At 42.7% G+C, this 20,484-nt stretch overlaps 1 protein-coding gene across 2 annotated transcripts in view; it reads left to right on the top strand.

Annotated features, from left to right (window-relative positions):
• The window catches only part of LOC144606950 (hippocalcin-like protein 1), a 118,838-nt gene that overhangs the window by 85,680 nt on the left and 12,674 nt on the right, over window positions 1-20,484 (top strand). For both annotated transcript variants that reach the window (XM_078423478.1, XM_078423477.1), the window contains exon 3: window positions 3,828-4,225. In XM_078423478.1, the coding sequence (XP_078279604.1) occupies window positions 3,848-4,225 (378 nt within the window). In that variant the 5' untranslated portion in view covers window positions 3,828-3,847. The remainder of the gene's footprint in view (window positions 1-3,827; window positions 4,226-20,484) is intronic.

Below are 20,484 nucleotides of genomic sequence, written 5' to 3'. Positions count from 1 at the left end.
GCATAGATAATTGTCTATCCAGAGTTGGATATTTGTCAGCATAGAATCAACAGACTGTTGTGGCATGGGAACAAGCAGAGTCCTTAAGTCCCCAACGGAGCCGTCCTGCCAGTTACATTCCACACAGCCCTGAAAATAATTCTCTCCCTGAGGTCAATCTAACTCACTTTTGCAGATACCGGGAGTTGTGGAAACTGGAATGGAATAATTTATTGTCACATGTGACAAGTCGCAATGAAATTCTTTGCTTGCGTACCCAAGGTATGCAAATAGCGGCCACCTACGGTGCTGACAAAGTTACAAAGTATGCCGGCACCTACTTTGTTCTTCTCCTCTCTCCCCCCCCCCCCCCCCTACACCCACATGCCGGGTCCTCCATTGTTCTTCCCATCCGCACTTCTCCCCCCCTCCTCACGGCGGTTCCCCCATGACCGCAGGTCGACCCGCGAGGCACAGAGGCCCCATCGACGTCGCCAAAACTGAATTGGAAGCGGAGTTCCAAATCACAAGTGGTCCATATAATTAATGTTTCCTTGCATCCATTTCATCCCCATTGATCCAAATGTTATCTTGGTGTCCACAGGTCCCTGAATGAAATAGAACAGCTTCCCTCTCTTTACCCCATCCAGGCCTGTCATGATCAAATGCGCCAATATGAAATGTCACCTAATCCTTTACTCCACAGATCCTGCTGGACCTGCTGAGTTACTCCAGCATTTTATGCCTATCCTCAATATAAAACCACCTTCTATGTTATAGAGGGAACATCTCAGATTCTCTATCGCAAATACCTCATCCCTGGCACGATTCCAGCAAATCTTTCCTGCACTCTTTCTTAGACCTTAATATTTGCCCCATAATTTTTGTGTCAATTTAATCTAATCGTAAAATACAATGTACAAGTCACCATCTGCAAAAATAAAAGTGTATCTTATGTCTATCTATATGGCTGTAACATAAATCTCAGCTATGCGCTATTTACCATGAAAGATAATCCTGCAGAAATGCTTTCCTTCAACCAAAAATAGATTTGCCAAATGATGTTGCTTAATGTTTTGTTAATCGTACACAAATACTGGATTCTGAAATGAGATGTTAATGTAAAAGGTTCGAGGTGACTGGTTCACTGTTGGAAAGGATACGTTTCACTATATTAATGACTTGTATATTGAACCTGGATTTGACTCTATTCATAATTCATAAGAAATAAAATTATGGGTTGATGATGCCAAGAAACAATGCGTAACTAGATTAGAATTTGTTGCAATAATGTTTGAAATTTGGGATGAATATTACGCACCCCAACATGGCGAGGTTTTTGAACTTGGATGTAACCTAGTAAGTCTTGTAATTTGTCTCTTAGCCTGGGAATCTGATATATCTGCCGTGTACCTCTTTCAGGTTCAATAGGTCCTTCCTAAGATATGATGTACAAAACTCATCAGAGTGCAGCGGGTCAGGCAGCATCTCTGGAGAAAACGGAATGGGTAACGTTTCAGGTCGAGACCCTTCATCAGACTAACATTAAGGGTTCCCTCCCTGACTCTTAGTCTGGTGAAGGGTCTCAACTCGAAATGTCACTTACTCCTTTTTCTCCAGAGATGCTGCCTGACCCGCTGAGTTACTCCAGCATTTTGTATCTATCTTCAGTGTGAACCAGCATCCACAGTTTCTTCTTACACATTTTGTCTGCTATATACGTTTAGTTTTAGTTTTAGTGATACAGTGCAGCAACAGGCCCTTCGTTCCACTGAGTCCACGCTGACCAACGATCCCCACACATCCTACACACACTAGGGACGATTTACAATTATACCAAGCCAATTAACTTACAAACCTGTATGTCTTTGGAGTGTGGGAGGAAATGGGAGATCCCGGAGAAAACCCACTCCGGTCACTGGGAGAACGTACATGCTCTGCACAGACAGCTCCCGTAATCAGGATTGTATCAATAGACAATAGACAATAGACAATAGGTGCAGGAGTAGGCCATTCAGCCCTTCGAGCCAGCACCGCCATTCAATGCGATCATGGCTGATCACTCTCAATCAGTACCCCGTTCCTGCCTTCTCCCCATACCCCCTCACTCCGCTATCTTTAAGAGCTCTATCCAGCTCTCTCTTGAAAGCATTATCTGTGGTGTAACTTAACAAAATGTTTTATGAAATTGTTTATAGATTTTCAACTCTTTGTACGTGTTGTGGTTCTGCATGAATGTAAAAGGAAGATTGATTTGGGAAAGTAAACCTCAGTTGTAACTGAAATAATTTGTGGCTGACGAAGAATTCGATTCACATTTAATTTTCACATCCCATTTACATTTTCCCTGACATGCAGGCATAGAGCCCAGATTAATCTGTGTAATTGTTAGATATGAGTGGGACGCAGGGTATTGCTATCAACAAGACGCAAAGTAATCATGTGCACTGTAGAAATACAAGTCAAATCTTCCTTCTAATCACTATGGAAAAGGACCTAAACTGATTAATCCACTTCTGCTACAGTAATGAATTGTTAATCCATGAATTAATCATAGAAGGAGCAAGTCCATTGGTTTCGTCCAACTCATTTATGTGTGCATAAATCCAGAAGGCCGATCTGACGACATGCTATTAAATTAGTTTGTTCTCTGAACTGTATCTAAAGTGATAGGAAGAAGGAACAACCAACAGAACATTACAGCTATCATCTGTACATTAAAACACTGTTTAAAACCACATGAACGGCCATTGTGCTGGAGGGAAAAGTACAAATAATCTGTGGTTTTAGCACAGAAAGCTAAATAAATGCTGTAGAAATTTGATTCCCCAGCAGAATTTCATTATTCATCATCATAGTGGAATCCAGCCAACCCCTTCTCTGGCTGATACTGGAGACTGGCAAACAATCAAATAGCTGTGTAATTCATCTGAAGACTTGGCCATGCATAATGTCGAAGCACTTTGAAGAGGAAAAATTAGGCCAGGGTTTCGAATTTCAAATTTCCTTCGCTTTCCCCTTTCTCGACAACATGAAACATGTTCCGATTTCTAGCTTTTCTGGTTCTGGCGAGAGGTCGTCAGCCTGAGATATTAACTGTTCCCCTTGCACTGATGCTGCCTGGCCTGATGAGTATTTCAATGGTGGTTTATTTGCCACAAGTGCAACTGCATAATGAAATTCTTTTTGCAAATGTACACATTGCAGGCTTTGTTGATCCGTTCTTCAGAAAGGGCAAGAGGGATAAATCGGGGAAACTGCAGCCTGGTGAGGGATAAAATCTGAAGGCACAAGTTGCCTACACTGAGCAGCATGCCCCTTCTACACGAGCCCACCTGCCTGCGTTTGGCTCATGCCCCTCTAAATCTATCCTATCCATGTACCTGTTTAAATGTTTCTTAAACATTGTGATAGTACATGCTGTACATTGTGAAAGTACCTGCATAATTTTAGTTTTGTTTAGGGATACAGCCCAGAAACAAACCATTCGTCCCTCTGAGTCCACGTCGACCATCGTTCACACTATTTCGATGTTAATCCACTTTCTCATACACTCTCTTCTCACCAGGGACAATTTTACACAGGCCACTTAACCTACAAACTTGCACATCCGTGGGATGTGGGAGGAAACAACCCACATTGTCACAGGGAGAATGTACAAACTCCAAACAGACAGTACCCAGGGTCAGGATCGAACCCGGGTCTCCGGCGCTGTGAGGCAGCAGCTCTACCACTTGCACCACTGTGCTGCCGAGGTCAAGGCTTTCAGTGGATATGGCTTCTTGTTGCAAGTAGACAAACGGAAGCCTGTCGTGCTAAATATGTTCCCTTTTCTGCTTTTTCATCAGGTGAGACTGCCCGAGCCAAAATGGGGAAGCAAAATAGTAAACTGCGTCCTGAGGTCCTTCATGACCTTCGAGAGAACACCGAGTTTACTGACCACGAGCTCCAGGAGTGGTACAAGGGCTTCCTGAAGGACTGCCCAAGTGGAAATCTGACTGTTGAAGAATTTAAGAAAATCTATGCAAACTTCTTCCCCTATGGCGACGCGTCCAAGTTCGCCGAGCACGTGTTCCGGACCTTCGACACCAATGCGGACGGAACGATTGACTTTCGAGAATTTATTATTGCGCTGAGTGTGACCTCGCGGGGCAAGTTGGAGCAGAAGTTGAAGTGGGCCTTCAGCATGTACGACCTGGACGGCAATGGGTACATCAGTCGGGATGAAATGCTAGAGATTGTCCAGGTACGGCTCAAACTCTTTCTCATGCTGATAATTTCTAGGGGTGGAGGTGGTGAAAATGGATCTCTCTTTACAGATGATAAAAATAAAAAAAGACTGAGGATGGTTCTTCTCAACTTGTTTCTCTCCATATTTTAGGAGTGTTCGCAGTCGGTCTTTTGCATGATGTTTCTTTTTTTTTTTAAGTGATGGGAAGGAGAGTAGGTTTTTAAGTTTTGGTCTTCTCATTAAATAAGCATTTAAACAGGTGCCTAACCTTAGTTTGCAAATCATAGCATGAGAAAGTCCTTTTTTTCTGCTCTATTTTAAAGATGGTCATCCTTGTATTTGAAGTGGGCCTTGCCTATGATGGTTGGGTTCTTCGCTTTGTCCTCCAGGGGTAGGATTGTCGTCCTCATGAGTGCTTTGCAGCCGGTTTCCATTCATCCATTTCATAAATGCTCACCACAAAAGAGTGATGAAGAGTGTATTGAATTGCTTCCTTTGAAGTTATTTTTGATGTCTATGTGCACACTAATTTGAATGTCTCTTATAAAAATAAAATTAATTACGCTGCCCTCATCAACATGTGTCAATCCACGTTTGCCACCCAGAAACAATGCTGAGTTCTCTTGAGGTGTTGAGGAGTTCCCAGCTAAAGAAACCCTAATTATTACTCCTCAACCACTGGCCTTGACACTGAGCTATGCTTCAGTGATGGAGGTGCGAGCCAGGTAGCCATGGTGCAAACCCACAGCAAGAGATGCCAGATTGAATGCTACATGGAGTTTGATGCTGCTGTATGTGGTGTGTGTGTGTGTTTGTTTGTTTGTCCATGCGCAAATGGAGTTTGATGCACTGTATTTGTGTATGTGTGTGTCTGCATGTCTATGTGAAAACCCAGACTGAATTATTCCAGGAGGTACACTGCAAAACAGGTAATATAATGTGATATTTTAAATCTGCATTAAAATATTGCCATGTCCAGTCGAATTTATAGTCTGCCTAGGAAGGAACTGCAGATGTTGGTTTACATCGAAGATAGACGCAAAATGCTGGTGTAACTCAGCGGGACAGGCAGCATGTCTGGAGAGAAGGAATGGGTGACATTATGGGTCGAGACCCTTCTTCTGACTGAAGACTTTATAGTCTATTGTTTTGCCATTTAAGAATACATCTTTGAACGAAATGATTTGTCAAGAGTAAACTGATTTAATGTCCTCAGGCTCCAGAGTAATGAAAATATTATTTACTTCAATAGATATTTCCCCATCTCTGCAAAGTCCATAAACTGTAACTTGAATGCAAGTCTGATTCCATATAAATATTGGTAAACAATCTTAAAATCTTCAATGGCAAAAATACCGAAGCTTCTCCTTTCAGCTGTTTGCAAGTAGAAGAGTGTCCATTAAGAAGAAATGAGTTCTGCCAAAGCATCGTGGGGCCAAGCAAGTTCTTCATAGATTCCGGAAACCTATTTCTCAATCCCTGCTCCTCAACTAATTCTTTAGACTTTAGAGATACAGTTTGGAAACGGGTCCTTTGGCCCACTGAGTCCACGCCGACTAGTGATTACCCCACAAACTAGCACTGTCCTACATGCTTGGGACAATTTACAATTTCACCGAAGCCAATGAACATACAGATCTGTACGTCTTTGGAGTGTGGGAGGAAAACAGAGTGTGAGAGAAAACCCAAGCAGTCAAGGGGAGAACGTACAAACTCGGTACAGACAACACCCGCAGTCAGGATCGAACCCAGCGCTGTAAGGGAGTAACTCTACCACTGCACCACAGTGCTGCTCCAAATCCTCACAGGCTACTGCTCAGTAACGTGCTTTCAGATAATTTCCAGAATAGGTTGTGACCAATAATGTTATTGATTTACTAATTTATTTAAAGCACTCTAAAATAATTATGATCTGGAATTTCCATGAAATGATCGGCATCGCATTTGCTCCCTTCAAAAACGTTTGGTTAACTGGTGGCCTTCAGAAGGGCGGTGACAAGTTTCCTGGGGCATGAAAATCATCTAAACAACTCAGCTACATGGAACCTCTTTTGCAGTCTTTAAGAAAGCTGCTCGAACTGCTGGCTACAAAGATAAACATAAACTCAAAGCAAATTTTGATCCCATGTTGCTAAATAAGGATGTAATTGTGATGTTTTTGGAGAACAATGGGCCAAGGTTGAAAAGAAGAGCAAAGTGATGGATAAGTTCCTGTTTAGTTTTACGCTGTCAGGAAGTATTGTCCTTAAATGTTGCCTCAAGTTCAGTTGATCAGTAAAGTTACAGTTTAAACATTTTCTTAATATTTGCAGCCTTTTTCCAATAAGCTCTTCTCTTCACCAGCCAAGCACTCGAGTTTCTTCCAACCAGACATTTACCTTATGAGGTAACAGACTCAGGGCACGAATGAACAAGTATTAACATTAATGTTACACTGGAAAAGGTCACAATTACTTGCATGCCACCCATCCTTCCCAAATAGTCAGGGAAAAATGTACAGGCAAATTAAATAATTTGAACAAAAACACTTTGTTTTGTTCACTCAGTCTGAAGAACTCAGTCTCAGTTCGACCCGAAACACCACCCATTCCATCTTTCCAGAGATGCTGCCTGTCCCGCTGAGTTACTCCAGCATTTTGTGTCTACCTTCGATTTAAACCAGCATCTGCAGTTCTTTCCTACACACTTAGTTTTCTGTTTGGTCTCAGGATAGAAATGGTCCATGTAGCAAAACATTATTGTCTTGTAATTTGTCTCTTAGCCTGGGAATCTGATATATCTGCCGTGTACCCCTTTCGGGTTCAATAGGTCCTTCCTAAGATATGATGTACAAAACTCAACAGAGTGCAGCGGGTCAGGCAGCATCTCTGGAGAAAACGGAATGGGTAACGTTTCAGGTCGAGACCCTTCATCAGACTAACATTAAGGGTTCCCTCCCTGACTCTTAGTCTGGTGAAGGGTCTCAACTCGAAATGTCACTTACTCCTTTTTCTCCAGAGATGCTGCCTGACCCGCTGAGTTACTCCAGCATTTTGTATCTATCTTCAGTGTGAACCAGCATCCACAGTTTCTTCTTACACATTTTGTCTGCTATATACGTTTAGTTTTAGTTTTACTGATACAGTGCAGCAACAGGCCATTCGTTCCACTGAGTCCACGCCGACCAACAATCCCCGCACATCCTACACACACTAGGGACGATTTACAATTATACCAAGCCAATTAACTTACAAACCTGCATGTCTTTGGAGTGTGGGAGGAAATGGGAGATCCCGGAGAAAGCCCACTCCGGTCACTGGGAGAACGTCAAGCTCTGCACAGACAGCTCCCGTAATCAGGATTGTATCAATAGACAATAGACAATAGACAATAGGTGCAGGAGTAGGTCATTCAGCCCTTCGAGCCAGCACCGCCATTCAATGCGATCATGGCTGATCACTCTCAATCAGTACCCCGTTCCTGCCTTCTCCCCATACTCCCTCACTCCGCTATCCTTAAGAGCTCTATCCAGCTCTCTCTTGAAAGCATCCAACGAACTGGCCTCCACTGCCTTCTGAGGCAGAGAATTCCACACCTTCACCACGCTCTGACTGAAAAAGTTCTTCCTCATCTCCGTTCTAAATGGCCTACCCCTTATTCTTAAACTGTGGCCCCTTGTTCTGGACTCCCCCAACATTGGGTCTCTGGCACTGTAAGGCAGCAACTCTAACGTTGCACTACCATGCAGTTGCATTATCTCTCTTCTTCCCAAACTACAATCAATGTGACATGTTTTTGTCCATGCATTAAATTAAAAATTCTTCATTGCTAAACTTCCGACAATATTTTATGCCACCGACAAACTTGGATAGCAGGGTTCCTTTCCCATTGTCTTCAGCAGTTTATAAATGGAGGCATTTAATAGCAGCACGACCACAGATTCTTGGGGGAGCATGACATCTGGCAACAAAGAGCACTGAATAGAATATTTCAATATTGATGTGGAGCTTTTTGAAGTATTGGTGAGAAAAAAACAATTTTAGTTAAAGGTCCTTACAATTACCTTGGAGAACTTTGAGTCAAATTTCTGTCAAGAATTTCCCTTAATCACCTCTTGGTCTAATAGCAATGCAACAAGAAAGAGACCAAAAACATGCCCTCCATTCCAGATGCATCTCTCTCGTCCAAGTGATCCAAGCCAACACATAAGAGAATGAGCCGATATTATTCATGATTAAAGAACAGTTAAGTCAAATCGTATTTTTAACAAGTAGCGTTGCAGCCTATTTGATAGTCGGACAGCACCCTGTGAATCTGAGAAAAGTAACCCTTGTTCAGATAGACATCCAGATTATGATTAGGGTTTCAGCAAAAGAAATTCAAAGCCAACATGAAAATGAATGAGGAATCAATCAGATCAAGTATTGTGGTATTGGATTGCTCCAAGTCCTTGACACACAAGTTGTCAATGTGGATATTTCAACTCTCCCCAGTGCAAGCGAAAAACAGTAAGCAGCCTTTTTCACTTGGGATATTATTTCTGAAGTTACGTTACAAGTCCCACAATAGTTGTAAGCTGGCAATTCCTACTTTGAAAGAATGTAGTGTTTTATTTATGATATTTATAATCTCAAACCAAAAGATCTCCCATTTGTCATCTTGAACAGGATATATTATCTGCAGACATACATACCCCATGGATTACATAGTCTCGTTTCAGTTCATATTTCCCTCTTTTTTCATAATAAACACTCCAAGTAAGTATAACAGTATAACAGTATAACAGAACTTTATTGTCATTCGGTATAAATACCGAACGAAATTTCAGCAGTCACAAGACACAGCAAAAAAGAAAAGAACACAGGACACACGACCCCATGGCTATTGATATGTTTACCATAATAGAAATGTAGAAAAGAAAAAGACTGAACTCCCACATATGTCACAGCTCAAAAATAATTTGACTTAAAAAACGGTAGTCTTATAACAATGTACTATTTCCACATTAAGAAGTGCTGTCGTTGGTATGCCTCCTCCTGTGAATTTAAGTAAGATTCTGACATGATGTTTAAGTATTAATCTCGCTGCTACGTTGCTGAAGGGTGTGGGTGTTGGGCTTTGTATTTCCTCTTGCGCACTGAATATACCAATTCATTATTCAGAGTGATTTCATTTTTCATTTTGCACAGGCTATGGGATTGAAGAATTACTTTCATTCAGTAAGCTTCAGCAGTCAATCTCTTCCCATTTCATAGCTTGGTCTTGTCGATGAACACCATCAAAAGGAGATTCATTGTTCCCCATTCCCATTTTGTAAGATAGAGGAAATGCAGATGCTGGAATCTTGAGCAAAACACAAAGTGCTGGAGGAACTCAGCGAGTCAGTCGGCGGCTGTGGTGGGGATAGACAGGCCTGCCTGATCCACTGAGTTCCTCCAGCACTTGGTGTTTTGCCCATTTGTAGGACCTTGGTTGAATCACATTTTCCTAAGAAGCAGCAGGGACCAACTTGCTTTAAGCAGCTTGCCCTATACTTACATACTTGTATACTTTCGAATTCTCCGACAACTGCGGAGGTCAATCAGCCCATTGAAACTGCCAGCTTTTGAAGTGTTGCTTGTGACCTGTTTGCTCTCTCTTGCCCCGTCAACTATGCCCAGTCTCCTACCTCTCACACTCGAGGTAATTAAAAGCAGCCAGATAATCCACCAAACAATACGTCTTTGGGATGTGGAAGAAATCAGAGCATTTGCGGATGAGGGGGCAGTGGAATGGTGGAGGAGGAGGGGGGGGCATACAGTCACAGGGAGAAAACACATACTTCACATTGACAAAGGTTAGGCAAGAACCCAGTTCCCTGGAGCTTTGACACGGCAACTAGCTACCTTCTATATCAGTCGCCCATCAATTTTAATATCTAATTTTTAAACAAAATATTTATATTTGATGATGGGAGTCATCGTGTCAATTCAGCTGAAGTACGATACTGTGAATTAAATTTCATTTCCCATATAATGAGGTTTGTTTTTATTTGGCAATGAGAAGCAGAGAGTGTCTGCCTTGGGGACTGACAAAGGGCAAGTGATTCATTGGACTTATGACAGTCTGGGGAAAGTAAGCTCTTGTTAATCTATCCAAACTATCAATGCAGCACACAGAAACAGACATTTATCTCTCTTGATCGAAAATAATCTGTTTATTTGCAAACTGCCCAGGAAAACAGAAAATACATTCCCGAGTGCCAAAGTGATAAGTGTAGCTCGGAAATGGAAGTGATTCATCGGTCTGACCGATCCAAAATACCCAAGGGCAATGATGAAAGATTTAAAAACAGCCATGTTTTCTCTTCTTCTCTGAAGCTGACATGGATACGATGTGCTGAATGGCCTCCTTCCACATTGCGTGAACCTTTGATTATGTGCTGCTGTTCTTTAAACAGGAAGGATTACAATGCTCAATCAACTCCAGGGCCAGGCTGCTCATTCTTAAGTCCCTTTTCTAAACAGGGATGATTTAGAAATTGGCAATGATCTTCCAATTGAATCATTAAATAAATAAGTTATTTTAAAAGGGGGATTTTGTTCCATATTTCTACGATTCTTGACTTGGTGAATGTAGAGAGCATGTTTCCTCTTAATGGAAAGTTTGGAACTAGGCAGTACTGTTTTAAAACAAATAAGGTGCCTTGCATATCCATGTGCCTATTGAAAAACATCTTTAAAATGCCACTATCATAACTGCATCACCCCTGGCAATGCATTCCTGGCACCCACCACTGTGTACTAAATAACTTGCCCTGCGCATCTATATACTAAAACTCTCATTTGTTTGTTTGTTTGTTTGTTCCTGAACTACAGCCAAAACGGTACACGATAGTGCGACAATTTTAGGCCCACTTTACTCACCGTCGTCGCTTTGTTGCTAATGGAAGAAGTTTCATTGAAATTGGCATTATATTTTTTAAGTTATTCACATTTTAAAGTTTAAATCTATCTCCTAGGAAGGGAGGGGGGAGGGAGGGAGGGGGAGGAGCGAGGATAATGGGGGATTGAGGGGGATGGAGTGGTGGAAGGGGAGGTGGGGAGGAGAGGGTGCTACACCGATGCAGGAGAGGTTTGGGCCCAACGGGTCCACTTGGTCTAGACTCCTTTAAACTTTGCCTCACCTTAAAACTATGCCCTGTAGTCTTTGGCATGTCTACCCTGGGAAGGTTCTGACTGTCTACCCTATTTATGTTTACATGAAGCTTACACAGTACACAGTACAAACACAGTAATTATAAATACAATACTTCTTTAAGAACGTATGATGTAGATTTATATTTATTGTGGAGATACAGCGTGGAAACAGACTCTTCAACCCACCGGGTCCGCACCGACCAGCGATCCCCGCTATCGTGAGTCAATACTATCCTTCACCCACTAGGGAAAATTTACATTGATACCAAGTCAATTAACCTACAAACCTGTACGTCTTTGGAGTGTGCGAGGAAACCGAAGACCTCGGAGAAAACCCACGCAGGTCACGGGGAGAACGTACAAACTCCGTACAGACAAACACCCATAGGCGGGATCCAACCCGGGTCTCCGGCGCTGCATTCGCTGTAAGGCAGCAACTCTACCGTTACGCCACCGTGCCACCCTAAGATCTAGCAGTCTTGTCAACTTGCAGTCCAACTAGTTTTGCTTAGCTTATCTTTCATTGGTGTGGCAAAGTTCCTCTTTTCTCTCTGTTCTTATATTTTCTTTGCTTTTATTTTAATGCCATCTTGACTCAACAGGATACAAAATATGTGTTCAAAATCTCTGCCCGTAGCTTATTTTCTATAATCAGTTTTTCTGTCTCGTATGGGTGACCAATGCATTCCTTAGCAACTGCTTCCACTTTATACTTGTAAGGAGCTCTGTCTGTCTCATTATATATTCTTGCCAGTATTTTTCTCTTGATCATATCATGTCATATCATATATATACAGCCAGAAACAGGCCTTTTCGGCCCACCAAGTCCGTGCCGCCCAGCGATCCCCGTACATTAACACTATCCTCCACCCACTAGGGACAATTTTTACATTTACCCAGCCAATTAACCTACATACCTGTACGTCTTTGGAGTGTGGGAGGAAACCGAAGATCTCGGAGAAAACCCACGCAGGTCACGGGGAGAACGTACAAACTCCTTACAGTGCAGCACCCGTAGTCAGGATCGAACCTGAGTCTCCGGCGCTGCATTCGCTGTAAAGCAGCAACTCTACCGCTGCGCTACCGTGCCGCCCGGTAGTTTATGGACATTTATATTATCCTGTCCTGGTTTTAAAAACGTTCTCAATTTTAGCTCAATCTGCTCAATCTGTGGAACATTGCCACAGAGGGCTGTGGAGGCCAAGTCAGTGGATATTTTTAAGGCAGAGATAGACAAATTATTGATTAGAATGGGTGTCAAGGGATATGGGGAGAAGGCAGGAAAATGGGATCAGGAGGCAGAGATCAGCCATGATTGAATGGCGGAGTAGACTCGATGGGCCGAATGGCCTAATTCTACTTCTATAACTTGTGAACTTGCCTTTGTAGACTTATACTGTATTTTCCATTCTTAGCCATTTTTTTATTCTTCAATTCTCCTTCAAATCCTCAAACTCACTCTTCTTCATTGCCTGTCCTGTCACAAATGAATTTTATCCTCATATTCAACACATTAATATGTCGCAAAAGGATGGTAGTACAGAAAGTATACAAATGTTGTAACATAATGAAATAAGATGAACATGGGATTGGTGTTGATGGACGGTTGATGGTTGGTGCGGACTTGATGGGCTGAAAGGCCTCTTTCCCTGCCTATGATATGGTCACCTTCTTGGGATTGTATGATAGGCCCCCAAACAGTGAACGGGAATTAGAGGAACAAATATATCAAGGGATTGCAGACAGCGACAGGACTAATAGGGTTGTTATTGTGGATTTTAATTTTCCCAATATAGACTGGGATTGCCATAGTGCCAAGAGCTTAGATGGGGTGGAATTTATCAAGTGTGTTCAGGAATGTTTCCTTAGGCAATATGTAGAGGGTCCTACAAGCGAGAGGGCAAGGTTTGACCGACTCTTTGGAAATTGAGCAAGAAAATTCTTCTTCTTCTTGCCTTTGAGGCAGCAAAAGTTATGTAACACCCTCCAGGCACTGTCACTTTTGTGAGTCTCTTGGAGCAGGATTGCAGTGACTATGTGGGTCTGCAGCAGATGTTCAATGATGGTGGTCTTTGCCTCGGTGGGGCCTACCACATTCAGCTGCAGCAGGGTGATGCCATCCGGTTGGACATCCGTAGGTGCCCGCCCTAAGAAGGGCGCATGCTCCGGGTTGGCGCCAGGCTACAGCGACCGAGGTTGCATTTGGGCTGCAAGCTGTTGTTGTTTGTTCGTTGTTATTTCTCCTATTTCTGCTTCTGCTGTCACTGGTTGTTGTCGTTCACCTGACAGGGCTCACCACGGGGGAGGTCGACAACATGAGCCCCAAGAACATTCTCAAGGAGCCTCACAGGATATAAGCGGAGACGCAAGGAACTGCAGATGTTGGATTCTTGAGCGAAACACAAGGTTTTGCTGCAGGAACTCAGTGGGTCAGGAAACATCTGTGGAGAGAATGGACAGAGGACATTTGTGATCGGGACCCTTCTTCAGACTGATTGTGGTAGGGGGGGAGAAAGCTACAAAGGAGAGGTGGCGACTCAAAGCCTGGCAAGTGACAAATGGGTACAGATGAGGGGTGTAAGAAGGAGCTGCAGATGCTGGTCTAAACTGAAGATAGACACAAAAAGCTGGAGTAACCCAGCGGGACAGGCAGCATCTCTGGAGAGAAGGAATGGGTGACGTTTCGGGCCGAGACCCTTCTTCGACGTTTGACTGGCAAATGGGTGGATTTTGCGACAAAAGCCAGAAGTGAAAAAATGAAGTGAAAACTAGACCAATTTTCCTCCTGGGATAAATAAAGTTCTATCGTATCGTATTGTATCGAAAAAGAGACAAAGATTGTCAAATAAGGAGAGAAGAGGAGCGAAATATAAAGCCAGAGGGAGGGATATGGGGAAAAAAGGGGATGAGAGGTAGAGAAAAAAGGGATAAAAAGGAATTGCGTCTCTGGGATGGAATGTCGGTGTGCAAAGGAGGGGGAAGGAGCAGGTTTAGGTGGGAGATTGTGGGCGTAATGAGCGTGCGCTGGGGTGAAGGGGAGCACACCTTTGAAAGGGTGAAGGGGAGCGCTGGGGTGAAGGGGAGAGCACCCCAAGGGTGATGGGGAGCGCACCTTTGAAGGGTGAAGGGGAGCGCTGGGGTGAAGGGGAGCACAAGAAAGACTGAAGGAGTAGGGAGATGTTCCTTGAAATTGGAGAATTTGATGTTTGCACTGTTGGGCCAAAAGCTGCCCAATAGGTGCTGTTCCTTCAGTTTGCATGTGGCCTCACTCTGCCAATGAATGGGGCCAAGGAAAGAAAGGTCAGTTTGGAATTTCCTCCACAGAAGTTGCCAAAAAATATATGTGGAGTTGATCTTTCCTCTGGCTAGATTGTCCAGGGATGAGAAGAGATTTCTTCACACTGTTGCTGATGAATCTTTGGAATTCAATTCACAAGAGGACTGCAAAGACTCAGTTGCTGAGTATTCATAAGAAAGAACAATAGACTTTCAATATTAAGGTTCCAAAGGGTGCCGAGGGACACCCGAGGGACAGAGGCAAAAATCAGGAAAGTGGCAGGGAACTCTACGATCATCTATAAGTTTGAAAGGCAGAGTAGGTAGAGTAGGCATAAGGGGCTGAATGGACAACTCCTGCTATTCTTAAGAGAAAAACCAAGAACTGCAGCATCTCTGGAGAACATGGGTAGGATATGGTTCAGGGCGGGACTCTTCAAACTGATTGTGGTGAGGAAAAATGTAAGAAAATAACTGCAGATGCTGGAAGGTATTTATTTCACAAAATGCTGGAGTAACTCAGCAGGTCAGGCAGCATCTCAGGAGAGAAGGAATGGGTGACGTTTCAGGTCGAGACCCTTCTTCAGGTGAGGAAAAAGCTCTTCTACTCTTCCACTCCCTTTCCCCAAATGCAATCAGTCTGAAGAAGAGTCCCCATCCCCAAAAGTCACCATTCTCCAGAGAGGCTGCCTGACCCGCTGAATTATTCCAGCACGCTGTGTCTTTTCCTGCTATTCTTATGTTATTATCATGCATTGAGCTGTGTTCAAGCCTCAGTGGCACCCTGTCACCCATTCTCCTCACTCATATTTTCTTTCATTAAAAAATGGTCAAACATGAAGCAATTCTTGTTCAAGGGCAATGCTTGAAAGGAAATGATTGCCAGAGAGAAAAGGTGCATTGTGTCTCAAAGGAGCGGAACTATTACTCTTATTCAATTCACTGGAGAATAGGCCATTAAACTGTTCAATAATTTATTTTAGTGATTTTATTTCAGCAAACTGGAAGAAATAAGAAAAATGTACATTTTCATTTTAAGCTGAATAATGCAAGCAGTGGAACAGTTATATGAAATTATTACGTCTAATTGAATTTCCACAACCATTTAACTTGGAATTTTCTTTCTAATATATTTCCTCTACTTTTGCTACTTAATTCTTATTGATTTTTCACTTACATTTTGTAAATATCTATATTTTGCTGGATTTTTATTGAACTGACATGTAAATTTCTGTTCAAACTCTAAATGGAAGTTCGGAATTATTGCACTCACATTGTATCACATCTGAAATTATCCTTCAAATTCATCCCCATTTTTTACCCTCTTGCAAGTACTTGGTTTAATGGTGGTCTTTCCAATCTGGGTAAGCTCCAACCAAGCCGGCCTTTGTTCTGAAGATAAACACATAAAGCTGGAATGACTCAGCGTGCCAGGCAGCATCTCTGGCGAAAAGGAATAGGTGATGTTTCGGGTCGAGACCCCTTTTCAGATTTTTGATTTCTGTCCTTGCACTTTTCTGTTTCTGACATTGTGACTTGGAATCCTCTATCTAATTTCTTTAACGAATTGTACTTCAGTAAGTGCAGCTTTTATTTCTGGTTTAAAGAGAACCTTGTATCCTTGGAGATGCATTAACAGTCTGTACAATTATAAGATGCCAAAGATATCTGCATCCCATATTGACCCTTTAATCCTGAAGTGTAACTTAGCATTGCAATGTTACATTGCCAAATGAAAGTATCACCTTCTGTGGTACTGAGTCTCAAACTGCAAATACTATCCCAGATGTGGTTTCATCAAAGTCCCTGTACAATTGCAGCAAGACCTCCTTAGTCAAACTTCCATGCACTTAAGACTAATTTACCATTTGTCTTCCTAATCGGTTGCTGTATATGCACCTTAACTTTTTCAAGCTAAATACCAGCAGCCTCCTATAAATCAATACTTGCTTGTTTATCTCCATTTGAAAGATGTGACCTGGAAATTGATTGATGGTGCATTTTTCCTGGAGAGATTTGCTATAAGAAATATTTCCAGGCTGTCTTCCATCGCTTCAGAAATTTGAGATGGGGGTGCATGGGAGTTATTTGTGTTTTGTGATGTCTTTGGGCTCAAAGATTGCTAGCTATGCAACAGTAAGTCACTGGCATTTGTCTTGAACATACCTGCCCCATTGCATATTATATTGTTAATACTTGGGCTACACTTTACCCAAATCGCTAAATGTCACATTGCGGTGTGGATTGATAATTATGTAACGTAGTAGAATATGTTATTTGTTTTAGTCCCAATAGCAATCTTGAGGGGCATTGAGTTAGGTAGTGAAGGATAATGTTGGAGCCATCATGAACCGATATAAAATGCCATTTATATCTGAAGATGTTTCATAATCTTTACAGATAATGATCACGTTTTAGTTTTTGGAGATACTGCATAGAAATAGGCCCACTGAGTCTACACTGACCATCGGTCACCTGTTCGCACCAGGCCTATGTTATATCCCACTTTCTCATCCACTCCCCACACAGTAGGGGCAATGGACAGAGGCCAAATAAATACATTTTTAAAATATATAGAAGCCAATTAATCTACAAAATCACACGCCTTTGGGATGTGGGAGGAAACCAGAGCACCCAGAGGAAACCCACGCGGTTACAGGGAGAGCATGTAAACTCCACACAATCAATACCCGAGGTCAGGGTGTATCCGTGGCCTCTGGTGCTCTGCTGCAGCCATTCTACCTGCTGTGCCATTGTTATTGCATAGGAACCAATTTACACAGAGCAAGGTATGTCCACTGTAATTTGAGACATACAACTAATCTAACTGAACACTGTTCAACATGGGCCAGAGTACTTAAGGGACTTGCTGCTCTTCCTGAAAGCATATGGAGATAGAAGGAGCCTCATTGCAACGTGACACCTTGGACTATGCAATATTCCGTTAGTGTCGGCCAAGATGATGGGCTCAGGTTGTGAGTTGGGGCTCGAGTCTGCTGATTTAAAAATGTTTGTTCCCCCCGCACCAACTGGACAGCACTTGAAAGGAAAGGCCCAACTCAACCCGACTAAGGGTCAACCATTCCATTGAGAATTACTGGCTCTCAGTTATTTGCAGTTCATTCTTTGTTGGACTTGCACGTCGTGGCCATGCACAGCTCCAGGTTAGTTGGCAAGTGCATAATCACCCTTTAGGAATTACGCTGGCTTGCATTGCAGAATATCAGGAAGTATTCATCTTTTCATTATAATTTTCAACTTTGTGGCAATTGAATTGATTTATTCGCTCATTTGAAGTACATTTATGCATTTGCAAGGAAACGCCACTTGCATATAGATAACTTTATAATTAGATTGGCAAGAAATGTGTGTGTGTCATCAGGATTTTTCTGGATGTGCATGGTTAAAGCTCAATTTGGCAGCATTTCTACCGTCGCTTACATGGAAGGTGTTGGCATGTGGATAATCTTTCATTTCTAAATGGAAATGGTCAAAAGATTGATAGTATAACTGTGCTGACCAATGTTAAAATGACTGTGGATGCACCAGGGAAACACTTACTCTCGGTGCTTCTCCTAACACCGAAGAAACTCACTACTTAAGGTACGACCTTCATCACTTCGAACCTGATTCGAAATATTCCAGTGTCATGAGACTTCAGATTGTCCATCCCAGAAGACTGCATGAAATTCATCATGAGGTACTTTAGGACACTTTATAAGCTTTTGCCTGGGTACTTCTAGCAATCCTGCGATGGTTGAAAGGATTTGGTAAAACGAGAATAAATTACATTTGCTGCATGAACACGTTAGGCTGGGATTAGCAGTACTGCCTCCTGGGATTTATACGGCTAAACTCCGGGCTCAGTCGGAATCCTGCACGGATTGAATGGGCACTCATCTGTCTCTGATGACTTGGGAGTGCTTGCAATTCTGCGAACGAGATAATTTGTATCCACTTGAAATGGCATTAGCAAAGGCCAGTTGGGCTGATCCATCTTCTAGATACAGTGCGGCAGAACGCGCAAAGGCGATGCTGATCGTTGATTTGTTTGGACGCCGGCCAAGAGAAGCTTTGCAGGATCGAACCAGCCATTCGCATCCAGCACCTTAACTCTCTGCTTTGTTTGTAGAACATTTCAAAATCCGCTTTAATCCTGCTGAATGTCTGAAGAAGGGTCTCAACCCAAAATGTCACCTCTCCAGGGATGCTGCCTGACCCGCTGAGTTACTCCAGCATTTTGTTTCTTACCCTGCTGAATGTTTATGTGTCAGTATTTATCTTAGTTTCAAAACTTTCCACATTTTCGTTGGAGCAACGAAGAATTTGCATTAAAGAACGGTCCCCACCCGAAATGTTACCTGTACATGCACTCCAGAGACGGTGCCTGACCCGCTGAGTTACTCCAGCATGTTGTGTTCCAAGCAAGATTCCAGCATCTGCCATTCCTTGTGTATCTTGATTTGCATTCATGGTCCACCCCTCAAGACCAAGTTGAAGATGTGTTTAATATGTTACGGTGTCAATAATAGGATAGATAAATTACTTTGGCCGGGGGAAGAGGGGACAGAACCTTGAAAATACATCTGGAAGTTCAAGAATGATGTTCAGCAGATATTGAGGCTGGGTCACTGGAAATTTCAAAATCTATGTGTGTACCTCCCTTGCAGTCATCTGTGCACTGGGGTTTATTTGTACCTGTTGCAAATCCAGTGACCTTTGTTAATCTGTCACACTCCAGTCTTTAATACTGCCAGACAAGATCTTTTTTTATGGATTATTAGATGTTAGTACTGCACCACACTTTCAATTCATTTTATTTTAGATTCTGTGCAAGGGTATACTAAATATTCAAACTAATCCAGAAACCTTCAAGGGTGGGCAAGAAACGGGGTCCTTTTGAGTTTGAAGGGAGCGTTAGAACTGGGGCACTGGTGCGTGAAAGGTATGTGTGACTCAGAATCCCTGTTGTATGTTAAAGGGAGCATGTCAACAGGAGCCCTGGTGTGTTGAACAGAGCGCAGGAACCAGTGTTTGTCGTGTTAAAGGAAGTGCAGGAATCAGGGCTCTGGTGTGTCAAAGAGGGCAAAAAAAAACAGTGGCAGGTGTATCAGTGGGAACACAAGACCAGGGGCCCTGGTAGGTTGAAGGGAGTGTGAGAATCAGTAGCCAGTGAGCTTAGTACTGAACTATTGGGTTAACCGAATTAGTGGAATCTTACTGTACTTTACAGGCCAAAAAGTTTTTTAAAAAACACAAAATATCTTTTCGTGAGAAAAAACAATTTTATGTTGATTCCCACTCTCTTCACAGCACTGCCAGTTGAGTATGAGTACAAGAAAATTCACATTCTCCAAATGGCTGTCGTTGTACACTGAAAAGTGACTGTGAATGTCAGTGGGCAACTCGGAGAAGCCACTTGGAGAAGCCAGGTCATGGCTCATCCTGAAACTGGCCGGCATCTCGAGGCAAGGATTGCTGGTTGGCAGTAGAAATCCTGGAGGAGTTCTTTCCCAGTCCATAAAGTCTAAGGCTAATGTCTTCTCAGACTGGGAAGATTAACGGTGTGACTATAATTTGTCATGTTGTCGTTGGAAGAGCCAGGGCAATGGTCTTTTTGACTGTTGCTTAAATAATTTCTGCTTTCATTTGGTAATAAGCCAGTTCAAAGTGAGCACCTAAACCACGACTCGTGTCTCAATTGGAATACCACCTAATTCTAACCTAAATAGTAAGTGATCAGGACAAATTAGGACTGGCGACAGATGACCTCAGGCAGGGTATTACTGGCCCTGATTTGTCCTGGTCTTGTCCTGTCTTGCTTCCAATCCCGCCCTCCAC

This window comes from Rhinoraja longicauda, chromosome 27 (genome assembly GCF_053455715.1).
Source record: "Rhinoraja longicauda isolate Sanriku21f chromosome 27, sRhiLon1.1, whole genome shotgun sequence".
Taxonomy (NCBI): Eukaryota; Metazoa; Chordata; class Chondrichthyes; order Rajiformes; family Arhynchobatidae; genus Rhinoraja; species Rhinoraja longicauda.
The sequence above is the reverse complement of the archived record's forward strand: the minus strand, read 5'-3'. Positions and strand labels throughout refer to the sequence as shown.